Raw genomic sequence first — 17,873 nt, forward strand, 5'->3', positions numbered from 1 at the left:
GATCAACTGGCCACCTTCTGCAACACAGAAAATCTACATTTATTTGCAATCAATATAGAAAATCTGTTTCTTTTCAAACAATATAGAAAATATACCTCAAAGTGAAGTTCTAGAGGCATATAGAACCGTTAAAATTTACCCAAATTTACCTTGAAATTTACCCAAGTTGGAGTAGACGATATGGGAACAAGCTAATAATATTAGGCTGAAGACCAGGAAATGTTATGCATTGAAAAATTCATCAGTATGGGAAAGTACACACAGTAATGGGAACCAAAACCTTGTCATAGCTTGATCATTTAAACCCTGATGCAACAACATGTCAGGATTGTTAATTTGTGATAAATTACAAACATAGGAATTAGAAGCAGGTGAAGACCACTTGGTGTTTGGAGCCCACTCCACCATTCAATAAGATTAAATATCTATCTACCTCTGCTTCCACTACCTTCTCATAGAATCCCTACAGTATGGAAACCGGTCATTAGGCCCAACCAGTTCACCCTCAGAAGATTATCCCACCCAGACCCATTCCCCTACTCTATAAGTCTACATTTACACCTGACTAATGCACCTAATCTACGCAGTCCTGAACACTATGGGCAATTTAGCATGGCCAGGAAACTGGAGCACCTGGAAGAAAAACACACACACACACACACACACACACACACACACACACACACACACACACACACACACACACACAGTTGTTTGAGGCTGGAATCGAACCTGGGTCCCTGGCACTGTGAGGCAGCAGTGCTAGCCTTCATGAGTTTGAGGAAATGTTCCAATTCTTATTTTGTAGAGCACACAAACACTGACCCTTACTTTTAGATTCTTCCAGAGGAGGAAATATCCTTTCATTTCAACCTTAGTCACCTCTTAACAGGAATCAAAGTATTTCCCCCCTACCTACGTCCCTTGACTATCTTCTGAATTTATGTTGACAAATGGCCTATTTGGATTCACAGAAGCCAAATTCATCAATATCTTCAAGCTTCCATTAAACTTAAAGACACAAAAGACAAGGAAAGCTAAAAATTTCCTGGACATGGTATTTAAAGTGGCACAAGACAACAGTCATAAGTTAGTGACAGTTATTTTTAATGACTTTATAAAAAGCACAATAAAGTATATCAAGTTTTCCTAGCTCCCTGGTAGTCAGGCTCCCCTTGGCATCGCCCTTCCCTCTTTCTTTGGAACCGCTCAGTTCTCCTCCCTTCCCTTTACAACCATTCACTTCTACCCCATCCCTTTTCCCTCACCCAGCAGACTCTTGTTTGTACTGGCCCCACCCAGCAAATTGTCTACACTCCACATGGCCTCACCCACTAGGCTTACTACGCCATCACTAGCAGGCTCACTCTTCCCTGCCCTCAGCTCGTCTGACAGACTAACTTCCCACTTCACCAGACAGTTCACCACCAGTAGCAGCCTGTGATTACAGGAACCGCATCTTTCAAAATATCTGTCCCACGTTCTTGGTGGGGGAGGAATATTTGTTCTTTTTTGATTGGCCCTGTGGTTCATTTCTCCCAGTTTTGTCTACAGACCACATGTATTATTAGTGTATATAGTTATTTACTGTCACTTGTATTTATGAAAATACAGTGAAAAGTGTATAAGTTACCAAAGTCTGGTGCCAATTACAGAAATTATAAAAATAAGTAACTGGGAAAAAGTCAAGACAAAGTTCTTTTTTTTTTGTTCCTTTCCTGGCTCCTGAGTTTCTGAAGTGGTTATGGGATGGAGTCACAAGGAGGAAGGACTGGGCTGTCCAAGCGACTGTCCGAATACCTGATGAAATGCAATCACCACGCTGCCTTCACAGGGGAGGCTGAAGTCATTGTTCAAACTGTGGCTGCCAGGCCCACAAGGAAATGGGGCCCGAACCACTGCCACAGCAGCTCCTCACAACACCTCTCCTTCACCACAGCAAAGGAATATAACTGAATTTGATACAAAACGTAAGTGAAATTCTTTTTAAAAAGAGGATGTTGCTGGCCAGGCAAGCTGGAGTAGACTGGCCCTGGAGCCTGACCACTTCGTGCCCTGCCCCCACCGCCATCTTGGACTTGCCTTTTACAATTATTAATCATAGAATCCCAACAGTATGGAAGCAGGCCATGCAACCCCCTGAAGAGCAGCCCACACGGACCCAACCCCCTATCATATTGCTGTAACCCTGCATTTCCCATGGCTAACCCAACCAACCAACCCACCCCTCCCTGGAGAGTATGGGCAATATAACATGGCCAATCCATTTCACTTGCACATCTTTGGACTGTGGGAGGAAACCCACACAGACATGAGAAGAATGTGCAAACTCCACACAGACAATCATCCCAGGGTGGAATCGAACCCGGGTCCCTGGCGCTGTGAGGCAGCAGTGCTAACCACTGAGCCACCCTAAATATTAGCACTGCCTCTTACAACTCTAAACTTAGCAGATGCAAGACTGGCCTATCCAACCTGTCTTCAGAAGACAAATCACCCATTCCCGGTATGAGTAAAGTCTGTCTTTCCTGAACTGCTTCCAATGAATCTATAACCTTCCTTAACTAAACAGATCAATACCATATACAGTAGACCAAATGTGATCTCCCTGGCCTGCATTACTGAAGCATAATTTCCACAATTGCGCATACAATTTTCCCTGCAATCTCTTATTTAGATAATAATGTTTTTTAAAAGAAAAATCTTCCTGCTTAATGGACAGTTTCACATTTTCCCATAAAATATTCCATTTGCCTGATCTTTACGAACTCACTTAATCCATCTACATCCTTTAGTGGACTCCTTAGGTCCTCTTCACAACTTACTTTCCTCCCAATCTTGATGCCATCACCAAATTTACCAACCTCACCTTTGCCCCCTTCATCGAAATCCTTCATTAGTCATCATCCATCTCTCTGGGACATATTCAAGTGTGTCAAACAACCTTGCCTTTTGTTTTGTAAGTCTGTGAATTATGTATATTCCATCACATACATACATTGAGACACAGTTACTACAAGGAATTTAAGAAGCTAATGTTGCTGATCAAGCATCAAACAGACCCAAATTGGACAGATTCCACAAAAAACAACAGCACTTAGTTAGTAGAATAACTGGAAAGTTAAAATTATGTTACATGGTATTCTACCTCATCACAAATGACCAAGCCGACAGAACCCTTGCAGAGCACATCAGCATGTAGCCGGAATGTCTCATAAGAAATTATGAGGATTGGAGTTGGAATTCGTAACCCATGCTGGTTCATGAATGTGGCTGTGCAAAGAAAGAAAAGATGGCAATGAAGTTAAGTCAGTCAGGATATAAATTGCTATCTAGAGCAGGAAATGACAATGGAGATCTGTCAACTTTGAGTATTCAGAAGCTTTGAGGTTTATCAGTAATTCCCTGCAGTATGATGCTACATCCTTAAAACTTCTCATAGTTGAGGAAAACTGTATACTTAATCTAAAGCCCTGCTGTTTGTATCCTATCTTACACCAAGTTCCACTCACTCATCGACCTTGCTCACCTACATCAGCCTCCAGTTTGCCAGCATCTCAAATTTAAAATCCTCACTCTGGTGTGTAAACATGGCCTCATTCCTCATTGCCTTTGCAATCTTCTTTTGCCTGGAAATCCCTACTGTGAATAAAGTTGTTCATTAACCAATAAATGCCGGCCAGCCACCGGAAATATTTGCTGCTTTCTGGAATACCATCATCTCACTGAAGCTTTCAAAACAAATCCACCTTGACGGATAGAGGGGATCTTGATCCAACATTTCACCTAAAAGACAGTACACCCTCAGGACTGTTCTCCAACCCCAGTTAATTCAATACGCCGTCCAAAATTACAACCTGACCCAGAAATAAAGCTGAGCTAGTTTGACAAACAACTGACTGACAAAGAAAAAAATATAAATTTACCCACCTAGTTTCTGGTCAATCTCTGTCTTAGTTCCTCCGTCAATAGGCAATGCGTGTAACCTTCCTCCCAGCCATTTCTCAACCTCATTATACCAGTTTTTCACCAAACTGGATGGAGTCACAACAATGACTTTCTCAATTTCCGGCTTGGCATCTGGGCTTTGTCGCAAGAGCGTCCACATCAAGGAAATGCACTGTAATGTCTTCCCCAGTCCCATCTCATCTGCCATAATGCAGCCAAAGCCATTTGAAATACGACGACCTGTCACACAATCCCACATGAACTTCACACCCTAAAAGATAGACATCATTTAACAATACTTTACACTAGCCACAAGCAGGAAATTATTTTTGGGATCCTAAGTGAAAAGATACACGTCTACATTCATGGTTTTAATCAAATCCAAATCTTAATCTGCTGACTGATGGAGGATGGAGTTAAGGCCTGGTCTTTGTAACGTTGTAAAGTGCCAACTTCATTCTATGCCCATAGACCCACTTATAGTCAGGTCGTTAATTGCATCACCAGAGATTCAGGAGCGGGTCACCCCGATCATTTTTGTTACAGAGCCTGAGGGGAGTAGAATATTCAGATTTATTCAGCTGTTTTTAGAATTTGTTTTTGCTTTTCATTGACTCTCCCCCGCAAACCCCTTCCCATTTCATCTCTCTATGCCAACAAATCTCTGTAGCTGACAGGATGGATTACTATCAGGTTAAGGGATGTGGTGTAGTTGTCATGCGACTAACTATCCAGAATTTCAGACAAATGTTCTGGAGGCATGGGTTCAAATCCTAGCACAGCAGATGGTGAAATCTGAATTTATTACAAATTCTGGAACAAAAAGCTAGCCTAACAACAACTTGTAACCACTCAGCATTGTTGTAAATACCCATCTCATTCACTAATGATCTTTAGGGAAGGAAATCTGCTATTCGTATCTGGTCTGGTCTACAAATGGCTCTACACCCTCAGCACAGTGTTTGACTCCAGCTAGCTAGGGATGGCAATAAATGGTGGCCTGTTCAGCAACACCAACATCCCATGAACAAGTGAAAATAAAAATACCGTGGGCAGCACAGTGGTTAGCGCTGCTGTCTCACAGCGCCAGAGACCCAGGTTCAGTTCCCGCCTCAAACGACTGACTGACTGTGTGGAGTTTGCACATTCTCCCCATGTCTGCATGGGTTTCTTCCGGGTGCTTCGGTTTCCTCCCACAGTCCAAAAATGTGCAGGTTAGGTGAATTGGCCAAGCTAAATTGCCCGTAATGTTAAGTGAAGGGATTAATGTAGGTGAGTGGGTTGTGCTTCGATGGGTCGGTGTGGACTTGTTGGGCCGAAGGGCCTGTTTCCACACTGTAGCTAATCTAATCTGTTTGGACCAGTCAAGTTATTTTCACTTTGCAGGGGACCACTTCCTGTTGACAGAGTGAATATCAACAACGGACAGTACAGTGAAGCTACAAGCACATGGCCAGATTCATGGCAGTGGAGGACATTTCAAAAGATCTGAGACACCATAACATTTAACTTGGATTCTCAACACAAAGTAACATTAATGACCTGATTTTGTGTGGCTGATGGAGATCTCACCCACTAGTCAAAGAACCAACAGGGAACATCTATCATTACACTGGATAGTTAGGGATGGCAATAAAGACTGGCCAGGCCAGCCTGAAGTGTCCTCCAGGAAATTAAATGGCCACTGTCGAGCATCTCAGCTTCCACTCTCATCACTCTAGTACAATTTCCTGCTCTTGCTGCTTAAGCGAAGCCCCCATTCTCACTGTTTTATTCCAGGACCATTCCTGATATTTGATTCCAGGATCTTACAGTCATGTGGCCTATTCTAATCATAGTCTTTATGTTCCCATATAAAGATGGACTTAATTGATGCCAGTATCCCATGAGTTAAGGTTTTGTCCATTTATTTATGCAGTGCAATATTTAATGTTAATGTGCACGGTAGTTCAAAGAATACATTTTGTCATCCACAAATGCCATTAACATCAAAATATGTCTCACCTCTCTCTGATGTGGTCTTAAAACAGAGGATAAGATAGGATCGACCACCACATGTACTGGTAGCTTCTCTCTGACAAAAGCAGGAGAAAACATAATAACAGTATTTCAGTAATTATGTTGCACAATTTTGATATTGTTACTCAATATATTGGAAGAAAAGCTCAGCTGGCTGGACAGCTGGTTTAAGTTGCAGAGTGATGCCAACAGCACAAATTCAATTCCCGCACCAACTGAGGTTACCGTGAAGGTCTCACCTTTTCAACACCTCCCTTTGCCTGAGATGTGGAGAACCTCAGGTAAAACCACCACCATTTGCCTCTGTCTAATGACAGCTGCACTCTGGGACTATGGCAACCTTCCTTACTTATCATATACTCGTCATTATTGTATTTCTTGTAACTATTTATATATTTTTCTTAATGATATTTACATGTTTAAAATTAGCAGTAAGAAGAGCTCTGCAAGGCAATTTTAATTCTTTTACTGTCTCAATACTTCAAATATATTTGTTGTATTAAAGATTTTCAAAACTATATCTCCAGATCTGTATGATCAGGTTTCATTTAATATGTTTAGAATCCTTTCTTTCCATTCTTATTTAATTTTTAAAAATCAGTACAATTATGTTAAGTCAGATTTTGGGTACAAGGCCAATGTCCTTATCTGAGATTTCTCTACTTTCATTCTTACTGTTAAAGTCCTTTATGAAGAAAGACCATCATTTATACAGCTGACATGGTGACAATTTTAAATCCATGAACAGTAGTGAATTCCAACACATTTTTAGGTTTTTTTATATTACGACTTCAACAGTTTCAGACTTCATATTTTACATTAGGACTCCCTTTTGAAAACAGTTTCTTCAAAATTAAAAACATTGGTCTTAATATATCTGAAAGTCTGCATTAAGTTATTTTAGCCACTAAAACGCACTTCCACAGAATCAAACTTTCACTTTCCAGAAACTGTAAAACATCATAACATCCGGCTTTATTTCAAGATATTAAGCAAATTTATTTAACAAAAGATGAATAAGACTATAATAATGACAACACATATTTACAGGAGTAATTCTTCTATTTTTCTCTTTGAGACCAAAGCAACAAAAGATTAAAATGCAAATGTTAAGCTACTTAATTGCTTTTTAAGGACTGCTTCTGTGACTTTCTTAACACTGTGGAAGCTGTGGTACTTTTTATAGAATTGTAAAATTTAATATTAGGTTTGAACATTGGTCTTCAGGGTTATTTAAAGAACTTTGTCAGGATTTCCAGATTGGAATAGTCTGCCATATTTGAAAATAGCTATTTACCCCATGGCTTAGACAGACTTAAACAATCATACAGGCAGAGTTGGAATTAGAGTGGCTCCTCTCTCAAGGAAACAAGCAGTGAAATTTGTAATATTTGTACTGAATAGTGTTGAGAAAAATTAGGATAAGAAACTAATTGTAGCGGTTAAAAAAAAAACTCTTGACTCGTGACAGAATTTTTAAAATGTTCCTTAGACAAAACCAGATTTTAAAAAAATGTTTCTGTCACACATTCCAAAATGTTATTAGCAAAATGGAGAATACAATATGCTTCTTTGGAAAGAGGTGAAACAGTCTTCCCAAACTAAATTGTACAGTTTAAGGCACAATTATAACCCTGACATCTAAAATTTTGGTGACCAGCTGCTTCTTGGAGTCTGTTACGTGTACAGATGTTGCACCCTCCTTGCTTTTATGTCAAGTTGGAGAATGGATCTACAGATCAGACATTTTGAAGATAAGCTATTTAACAGGTTCCATGTGCCAAAATGAGGAAAAGGGATCAATTGTCACGAATTTTACTCACTATTGTCGATTGCTTGCACAAAGCATTCTCAATCAGGTTGATGATGATATTACCAGGATATGGCCACACTCCTAAATTCTCTGTCAAAAGAAGAATGAAGTTACTCACTTGTCAGCTTTTAGTTGGTCATGTGCACTCAGAGGCGGAGGTTCATAAAGTACCAAAGCATCTTCTTCATATGGATCATGAAGAGATCGCCTGGCTCCTGCACGCTTAATTCCCAATGCCTTCAGCCCAAGGGAACCTTAAATATTAGTTAATATTGCAAAAATTAGTTAAATATACAAATTTAACACAGAAAAAGTAAAGCTTTCATACACTTTAACATCTTTGAACAATGACAACCAGTACCTTGAGCAAATTCAACCTTCACGTACCTCGAAATTATGGTTAATAACAAAACAATCCTGAAAGTGTTGAAATGTGGATGATTGTCAGAAAAATACCAAACAACTCCTTAATAATTAAATTTTAGAAAAATAACATGTTTTAGTGACATCATGTCAAGTGACATCATGTTTGGGGATGGCACGGCGACTCAGTGATTAGCACTGCTACCTCAGAGCACTAGGGACTCCGATTTGATTCCAGCCTTGGGCAACTGCCTGCGTGGAGTTTGCACATTCTCCCAGTGTCTGCACGGGTTTCCTCCAACGGTCCAAAGATGTGCAGGTTAGGCAAATTGGCCATGCTAAATTGCCCATTGTGTTCAGGGATGTGTTGGTTAGGTAGTCAGGGGAAATGTAGAGTAATAGGGTAGGGGAATGGGTCAGAATGGGATAATCTTTGGAGGGTCAGTATGGACTTGCTGGGCCTAATGGCCCGTTTCCACACTATAATGTTGATTGGCCTTTATTACTGTTTTTCTCTCCATAGATGCTCTCTGAACGTCTGAGTATTTCCAGCATTATCAGATATTATTTCAAATTTCCAGCATCCAGTACTGGGTTCAGTACTTTAAGATGAATGCAGTGACCATTACATATATAAACACAAGCCTTTTTGTGCTGACAACATTCCATGACTAGGAATAAAATGGATATTCAGTTGTTTGTTGAGACTTAAATGTTGGCCAGGACACCAGATGAGTAACTTGTTCCTCTCTGTATTCAGCCATGGGATCTTTAACATCAAAAGATGGAACCACAGTTTAATATCTGATGAGAAGATAGCTCCTCTGACAATCTGTAATTCCTTACTATTGTTTTGAATTAGTTGACTAAATAACAATCTTAAACCTTACCATCTTCTAACTTAGAGATGAAAATATTAGGCAAACTGATATATTTGTTCAGCTGTACATGTGTATATAGCACTGAATGCTCAAACATTACAGATGTATTCATGTTTTGGAGAAGTTATGATACGCTTGTGTTTTTACCCTTGATAAGACATCTCCAACCGACATTCCCAGGTAAAACCTGAATTAAAACTACTCGTGTGTAATGACGGACATTGTATACATGGTTTCCAAACAGGCCCCAAATTAAGTGACCACTGCTTTACCTCCATAAACTTGTTTATTGCCATTTTAGTAAGCAAACATATTGAACATAAACTGTTGCATCATGGACCAACTAGTACAATTCCATTATTGTTTTTTTCTCCACCCATTTTAACAACTCCTACCCATTAAACAACTATTTAACGAACCCTCAATTAAAAAAAAGTTAAACAAAAACACTCACTTTGTTTCTGCATCCCTTCCCTGACCTCAATTTTGTCATTTTATACATCCAAAGCTGCATCCCATATTTATAGTCATTCCTAAATTTCACACTCAGAAATTGATCTTAAGAGCTGCTGTGGCTCAATTCTTGCCTCTGAATGAGAAGGTCGAGGGTTCAGAGACTTGAGCACATAAATCTAACCTGACATTACATGGCCATACTGCGATAATGCTGCAACCGATGGAAATGCTATCTTTCAGATGAAAGTTTCAACTGAGAATCTATCAGCTTTCTCAGATGGACATAAAACATCCTTTGACATTATATCAAACAAGAGCAGGAAGGTTAATAGCAGTGTCCTGGCAAATATTTTTCCTTCAAACGTCACAAATCTATTTTCTCATTACCAAATTTGAGAATTTGTCGATTTGAGAAAAGTGTGGGTCTTTGTGAGCAAGTATTTAGTGGGCAGTGATGGTAGCCCCTGGTCTGGTTTGCTCCTCCTGTCGGATGTGGGAGATTAGGGAACAGCTGACTGTCCCAGGAGACGATGTCTGCAGGATCGGTGTCTCATATCAGACCATTTGAATTGGCTGAAGAGGCAGTTAGGGTCACTGAGGAGCATACAGGAGGCAGACTGTGATGGTTAGTAGATATAGAGAGGTGGTTACATTGCATGGTCAGTCAGATATTTAGGTGTCTATCAGTAGAGGCAGGAAAATAGTTCAGGAGTCTCCTGTGGCTATTCCTCTCTCAAAAAGATACAACACTTTGGATACTGTTTGAGAGGATAATCTCTCAGAAGAAAATAGAATTTGCAGCCAGACCTTGGGCACCAAGAATGAATCTGAGGTTAAGCAGGGTTCTTCAAGGTTCAAAAGAGTAATTACTTTCAGGGACTCTCTTGTTAGGGCACAGACAGGAGATTCTGTGGACGTGAGTGAGAATTCAGGCGGTATGTTGCCTCCCTGGTGCCAGGGTAAAGGATGTCTCAAAGAAGTTGCAACATGTTGTCAAAGGGGAGTGTGATAAGCTGGAAATTATAGCACATTTTGGCAAGAATGACATATGTAGGGAAAGGGTTGAGGCTTTGCAGAGTGAATTTCGGAAATTAAGTATGAGACTAAAAAGTGGAATCTCAATGGTAGTAACCCCTGGCTTACTCCTGGTGCCACGTGCTAATGAGAGTAGAAATAAGAAGATAGGCCAGTTAAAAATCAAAAACTGAGGATCTGGTGCAGTAGGTAGATTTTTGAATCATTGGGATCTCTTCTGGGGCTGAAAAGACTTGTTCAAAAATCACTGGTTTCACCTGAACTGGATGGAAACCAATATCCTGGTGGGGAGATTTGCTAGTTCTATTTGGGAGCCTTTAAATTAGTAGAGAGTAGGGGGTGAGGGGATCTTAAGGAGTGGTGAGAACAGAAGACAGATGAGGATGATTCTTAATTAAAGAAGAGCAAGTGAATTAGAAAAGGCAGGCATCGGCAAATCAGAGAACTCTGAAGAATTAAACAGTATTTATTTTAATGCAAGGAATCTTAAAGGTAAGGCAGATGAATTCAGGGCATGTATTGGAACATGGGACTGGAATATCAGAGCTACTCCAGAAACATGGCTGAAGGAGGGACAGTACAATGTCTTAAAAAGGGTTTAAAATGCTGTAGAAAGAATAGAAAAGGAGGCAAGTGAGGAGCGGAGTGTCGTTTTTGATTAACGAAAATATAACTGCTGAATTTAGAGAGAATATGTCTGAGGGATTGTCATAGAGTCATAGAAATGTACAGCATGGAAACAGACCCTTCGGTCCAACCCGTCCATGCCGACCAGATATTTCCATAGAGTAGGTCGAGGTTTGCACCTTCTCTAGTAGGTATATCCACATACTAAATCATAAATTTGTTCCAAGGTACAAATGCTACAGGAAGGCAAATATTTTTCCTTCAAACGTCACAAACCTATTTTTTCATTACCAAACACTGGATTTGAGAAAAGTGTGGGTCTTTGTGAGCAAGTATTTAGTGGGTAGTGATGGTAGCCCCTGGTCTGGTTTGCTCCTCCTGTCGGATGTGGGAGATAAGGGAACAGCTGAAAGGGAGGCAAGATAGGAGGGGGAGTGGCATTTTTGATAAGGGATAGCATTACAGCTGTGCTGAGGGAGGATATTCCCAGAAATACATCCAGGGAAATTATTTGGGTGGAACAGAGAAATAAGAAAGGGATGATAACTTTAGTGGGATTGTATTATAGATACCCTAAAAACTGGAGGGAATTTGAGAAACAAACTTGTAAGAGATCTCAGCTATCTGTATGAATAATAGGGTGATTATGGTAGGGGATTTTAAATTTCCAAACATAGACTGGGACTGCCATAGTATTAAGGGTTTAGATAGAGAGGAATTTGTTAAGTGTGTACAAGACAATTTTCTGATTCAGTATGGATGTACCTACTAGAGAAGGTGAAAAACTTAAAGTAATGATGGAAAAGGATAGACCAGATCTATAAGTTCTAAATTGGTGAAAGGCCAATTTTGACAGTATTAAGCAAGAACTTTCGAAAGCTGATTGGGGGCAGATGTTCGCAGGTAAAGGAACGGCTGGAAAATGGGAAGCCTTCAGAAATTAGATAACAAGAATCCAGAGAAAGTATATTCCTGTTAGGGTGAAAGGAAAGGCTGGTAGGTATAGGGAATGCTGGATGACTAATGAAAGTGAGGGTTAAGAAAAAGCAAGCATATATAAGGTATAGACAGGATGGATCATGTGAATCCTTAGAAGAGTATAAAGAAAGTAGGAGTATACTTAAGATGGAAAACAGGAGGGCAAAAAGGGGCATGAGATAGCTTTGGCAAACAGAATTAAAGAGAATCCAAAGAGTTTTTACAAATACATTAAGGACAAAAGGGTAACTAGGGAGAGAATAGGGCCCTGCTGAAAATGTGTTGCTGGAAAAGCGCAGCAGGTCAGGCAGCATCCAAGGAACAGGAGAATCGACGTTTTGGGCATAAGCCCTTCTTCAGGAAGAAACGTCGATTCTCCTGCTCCTTGGATGCTGCCTGACCTGCTGCGCTTTTCCAGCCCCTTAAAGATCAGCAAGGCGACCTTTGTGTGGAGCAGCATAAAATAGGAGAGATACTAAATGAGTATTTTGCATCTGTATCTACTGTGGAAAAAGATATGGAAGATATACACTGTAGGGAAATAGATGGTGACACATTACAAAATGTCCAGATTACAGAGGAGGAAGTGCTGGATATCTAGAAACGGCTAAAGGTGGATTGTCGAGTGAAGCTATATGGGTCGAACTCAGAAATAAGAAGAGGATGATCACCTTGATGGTATTTACTATAGGCCTCTCAACAGACAGCACAAGATTGAGGAGCATATGTGGAAAGATATCTCAGATCAGCCAAGATCTTATTGAATGGTTGAGGCCTTTCTGCTCCTACTTCTTATGTTCATAAGTGATTCAGTTACAATTTATTAAGTTAACAGATCAACTAAGAGATCCTACTTTTGAAGCAGTTATGCACATCAGCTCTTGAATACATAGTCTAGTTATCATATCTAGTCACACTAACACTTAGCTGAAACTATCAATAGTTATTCATAGACACAAAGGACACTTTCTATACAAGCAACAGCTTATACCTGTGTAGTTTGGAATAGGCACTCTGAAAGGTTTGGCCAGGATACTACGGATGAAAGCCTCCTGTAGGAACATAAAAAAAAAAGGAAATGTCAATGTTGTATCAATCTTACCAATACTTTTATGATAAATAAATTCAAAACAGAATGAAATTGAAATGCATTGTAACCAGACTCAATCCTGTCCTTATTTTCTGCTACTCGCACATTTTTCTAGGCAACCCATCTTTTTGCCACTTAGTTCAGAACAGTACGAACAATTAGAATCCTCACTCCACGATCAGTTGACACAACAAATACTAGAACAATATTGCCCAAAATATACCCTCTTCCCCACCTTTGACAATTCGAGCATTAAAGCCAGGCAATCAGTCTGACTTGCACTTTCATTTTTACTTAATTGACTTCTCTTGTGTCCCAAATATGAATTGGCGAGACCGGTATATTTTGGGACTCTCTAATTTCAGGTGAAATGGAAGAATGAAAGGGATCATTTCACCTATTGTGAATTCTACCTGATAAGACGTTTGGATGGTTTGGCTGTTAAAAGGAAGCCCACGTTATCTCATAGTGAGAAGAAGGTGCAAGATCCTGTAAACAATGATGATGGCAGTTATGCTCACATTGGATAGATTGTTGGTCTCCAAGCTTACAGGGGTGTGGTGGAAATGTCAATATATCACCTCTTGTAAAAGTTTATACTTTAAAGTGTATATAATATCAAGATAGAATGGAGCTGGAAGTCTAAGGGATAGCTAATTTTGTCTAGTTACAAGGTTTTGGAAAGTGAGAGTCGCAAGTAGACAGCAAAAAAGAGAAAGAGAATGCGAGAGATAAGAAAGATAAAGACAGCTTGTCCTATGTCCTAATTCGATCTTGTCGGATACCACATCAAATATGAGCGGGAGCTTGTACTTGGATTGCAGAGACATTTTGTGACACATAAATGATTGTAAGGTTCACCCAGCTCGGTTAAAAGAGAAGAATTTCCAATTCATTTCTCACCATGAAGTGTGTGCTCAGCCTTATCCTCTTGGAAAGGGCAGTGAGCCATTAGGAGCGGAGAAGATTTTTGGGTTAGTGATAGAGTGTCATAGTTGTGCAGTTAAATAGATTCTACTCCAATTGCAGCAAAGTTGACAACTGCAAACTGTCAAGTTGCTTCCCCATAATCAATGACTTGTAGCACTGGTCACTCACATGCTGGCTGCTGTCAAGACACACAGGTCGATTAGTCAGCTGTGCTAGCGGTTTCCGAAATGGCGACACAAAATTTTCATCATTGTCTCGTTCACATATCAGCTTGCGGCGCTTTGGACCCTGTTTAAAAAAAAGTAAATACCATTTTTAAAAACTTTTACATAAAATAAATATGCTGGCTTTTCTCATCCATCACCCATCCATTCCTGTCTCAGATCATTAGGGATTACCAAGATAATAGGCAGCACGGTGGCTCAGTGGTTAGCACTGCTGCCTCACAGCACCAGGGTGCCGGGTTCAATTCCTGCCTCAGGCACCTGTCTGGGTGAAGTTTGCTCATGCTCCCCGTGTCTGCGTGAGTTTCCTCCGGGCGCTCTGTTTTCCACCCACAGTCCAAAGATGAGCAGGTCAGGTGGATTGGCCATGCTAAATTGCTCATAGCATTAGGTGCATTAGTCAGAGGGAAATGGGTCTGGGTGGGCTATTCTACAGAGGGTCAGTGTGGACTTGTTGGGCAGAAGGGCCTGTTTCCACACTGTAGGGAATCTAATATAATCTATCTAATTTGCATTAGGAATTGCATCACGTCCTGACATGAGCTGCAGAAATAACTCTGTGGATTTGTGACTCTCTAATCTCAAATGGGAAAACAAGACAAGAATTAATCTGAAGTTAGTAAGCTTAAAACTTTCAAATTTTGCCGATCTACACTCTACCTGCCCTGCCTCATTTAATTTTGCACAACTATTTATGATATTTAAAGAATTTATGTTTGTCTTCAGCAGTGGGGAAGAAATTTAAGTGCAATCTTTTTGAAAGCTTTAATGTGACATTCTTAGTGGCACAAGCTTGGATTGAGGAAAACCATTGGCCTCCTGAAACTCATCCTGTTATGATCGTGGTTCACTAAAACCATAAATAGAACAAGAGGTAGACAAAGGATAAACTATACCTGGAAACACTTGAAGTGTCTTCTCAGCTTCACAATTGGTGCTCGACTGCCTTTCCTAGCTCACCCAGGCCCTGACTGCTCTTTTAAATGGGCAACACCACACAACTACATGCATGACATGCCTCTCACTTTACTTCCATACTCCCCTTATCTATCTAACCACACATAGAATATAGATCAAGACAGCTCAGAACAGGTCCTTCAGCCCTTGATGTTGCGCCGGCCTTTGAACTAATCTAAGTCCATCTCCCGACACCATCCCATCATCATCCATGTGCTTGTTCAAGGATTGTTTAAATGCTCCTAATGTGGCTGAGTTAACGACATTGGCAGGCAGGGCATTCCATGCCCTTACCACTCTCTAAATAAAGAACCTGCCTCTGATGTCTGTCTTAAATCTATCACCCGTCAATTTGTTGCTATGCCCCCTCATACAAACTGACGTCATCACCCTAGGAAAAAGACTTTCACTGTCTACCTTACCTAATCCTCTGATCATCTTGCATGCCTCTATCAAATCCCCTCTTAGCCTTCTTCTCTCCAATGAGATCAGATCCAAGTCTCTCAGCCTTTCCTCATAAGACCTTCCCTCCAGACCACACAACACCCTAGTAGGTCTTCTCTGTACCTTTTCCAATGCTTCGTGTAATGGGGTGATCAGAACTATACACAATATTCCAAGTGCAGTCGCACTAGCATTTTTTATAGTTGCAACGTGACATTATAGCTCCGGAACTCAATCCCTCTACCAATAAAACTTAATACACTGTAAGCCTTCTTAACAGCACTATCAACCTGGGTGGCAACTTTCAGGGATCTATGTACATGGACTCCAAGATCCCTCTGCACACCCACACTACCAAGAATCTTTCTGTTGACCCAGTACTCTGCCTTCCTGTTATTCTTCCCAAAGTGAATCGCCTCACATTTATCTGCATTGAACTCCATTTGCCACCTTTCAGCTCAATTCTGCAGTTTATCCAAGTCCCCCTGCAACATTCTTCCACTGTCCACTACTCCACCAACTTTAGAGTCATCTGCAAACTTACTAACCAATCCACCTATGTCTGCGTCCAAGTCATTTATAAAAATGACAAACAGCAGTCGTCCCAAAACAGATCCTTGTGGCACACCACTAGTAACCAGACTCCAGGCTGAATATTTTGCATCAACCACTGGTTTGCAGCCTGAGACCCCTTGGTGAAAACTCTCTACACCAACCACTCCCTCACTGACTGTGTTAACAGACCACCTCTTCCCTGACATCACCCACAGCCTGAGTCTCCTGCAACTGCTCCCCATAGTAAGATCCTGGGTGAGTGCATCCCTCTTTAGCTGTCAGCTGCGGTCCAAATCCCCTCACAACTGCTACTCTCGACCCACTCCTCAGTGCACATCGTGCTTTCCTAGCATCGACTGCAGACCCAGCCTCCTCAACATGAATGCCACAAGTCCATTCCATTTTAGAAGTACTGGCAAAGTCATCCCTCCGACAAAAAAAAATTGCATTTGCACAGTTTATTGATTGTGCAATCAACTTCGCCAGTTGTGTTATGGTTCCCTGGAACCAGAAATAGGATGTAGGAGGGTAAACTAGAACAGAGAACACATTATTGTGGGTCCTCTCAGCTCCACAGTAGGTGCTAGGCTGCTTCTCCCTAGCTCTTGCACCCAGTCACTTGACCTACTCTCTTAAAGGGGCAACACCACACAACTGCATACAGCCTATCACCATATTACTTTGAAAACACTCAATCTTGTCCGATCTTGGAAGCTCAGCAGACTCAGGCCTTTGAATGGGAGACCACCTGGGAATACTAGGTACAGTAGGTCTTGGGGTTCTTATTGTACAGAGGTAGCGTCTCTACCTCGGGGTCAGGAGGCCTAGGTTTAAGTCCCATCTGCTCTAAAGATTGTAATAACGTTTCAATTTTAGTTGAGAATCAACAAATTTGATTTTGTGAAAAGTGAGCCTCATCCCTATATTTGGTAAAAAACAATGACTGCAGATGCTGGAAACCAGATTCTGGATTAGTGGTGCTGGAAGAGCACAGCAGTTCAGGCAGCATCCAAGTAGCTTTGAAATCGACGTTTAGGGCAAAAGCCCTTCATCAGGAATAAAGGCAGTGAGCCTGAAGGATCTCTCCACGCTTCAGGCTCACTGCCTTTATTCCTGATGAAGGGCTTTTGCCCTAAACGTCGATTTCGAACCTACTTGGATGCTGCCTGAACTGCTGTGCTCTTCCAGCACCACTAATCCAGAATCATCCCTATATTTGCCAATCCTTAACTAGTATTTTATATTGACTGATATATTAAAAAGGATACATATTCCGTTTTTAAAATTAATATTATTAATCAGAAGCAGTAGCATTCACCCAGGAAAAATGTCACTAAGTGCAGCTGACACAAGGACATGAATATGATAATTATTCATTCATTTTGAATTTGCATTAGATTACCATACCACATCCTCATCATCAGATAGTTGTCCCGGCTTTCGTTTGGCAAGCTGACTCGGGGCTAGACTTCTTCTCTATGGAATGAAAGCAACAAATTTACAAAACTTTAGAAAGGTAGGCTACACTTATACACTTTTATAACATTCCATTA

At 40.7% G+C, this 17,873-nt stretch overlaps 1 protein-coding gene across 3 annotated transcripts in view; it reads right to left on the bottom strand.

Moving 5' to 3' along the window:
- rad54l (RAD54 like) overlaps positions 1–17,873 on the bottom strand; it is a 40,822-nt gene that overhangs the window by 20,950 nt on the left and 1,999 nt on the right. The window contains exons 2-8 of one of the 3 annotated variants that reach the window (XM_072574498.1): positions 17,728–17,796; positions 14,309–14,428; positions 13,112–13,172; positions 7,899–8,034; positions 5,953–6,022; positions 3,931–4,219; positions 3,149–3,273 (exon numbers count right to left, since the gene is read on the bottom strand). In XM_072574498.1, coding sequence (XP_072430599.1) covers positions 3,149–3,273; positions 3,931–4,219; positions 5,953–6,022; positions 7,899–8,034; positions 13,112–13,172; positions 14,309–14,428; positions 17,728–17,796 — 870 coding nt within the window. Of the gene's footprint in view, positions 1–3,148; positions 3,274–3,930; positions 4,220–5,952; positions 6,023–7,898; positions 8,035–13,111; positions 13,173–14,308; positions 14,429–17,722; positions 17,797–17,873 lie in introns of those variants that run through there. The other 2 variants (XM_072574499.1, XM_072574500.1) reach the window with 2 other exon arrangements.

This window comes from Chiloscyllium punctatum, chromosome 7, assembly GCF_047496795.1.
Source record: "Chiloscyllium punctatum isolate Juve2018m chromosome 7, sChiPun1.3, whole genome shotgun sequence".
In the NCBI taxonomy this organism is placed as follows: Eukaryota; Metazoa; Chordata; class Chondrichthyes; order Orectolobiformes; family Hemiscylliidae; genus Chiloscyllium; species Chiloscyllium punctatum.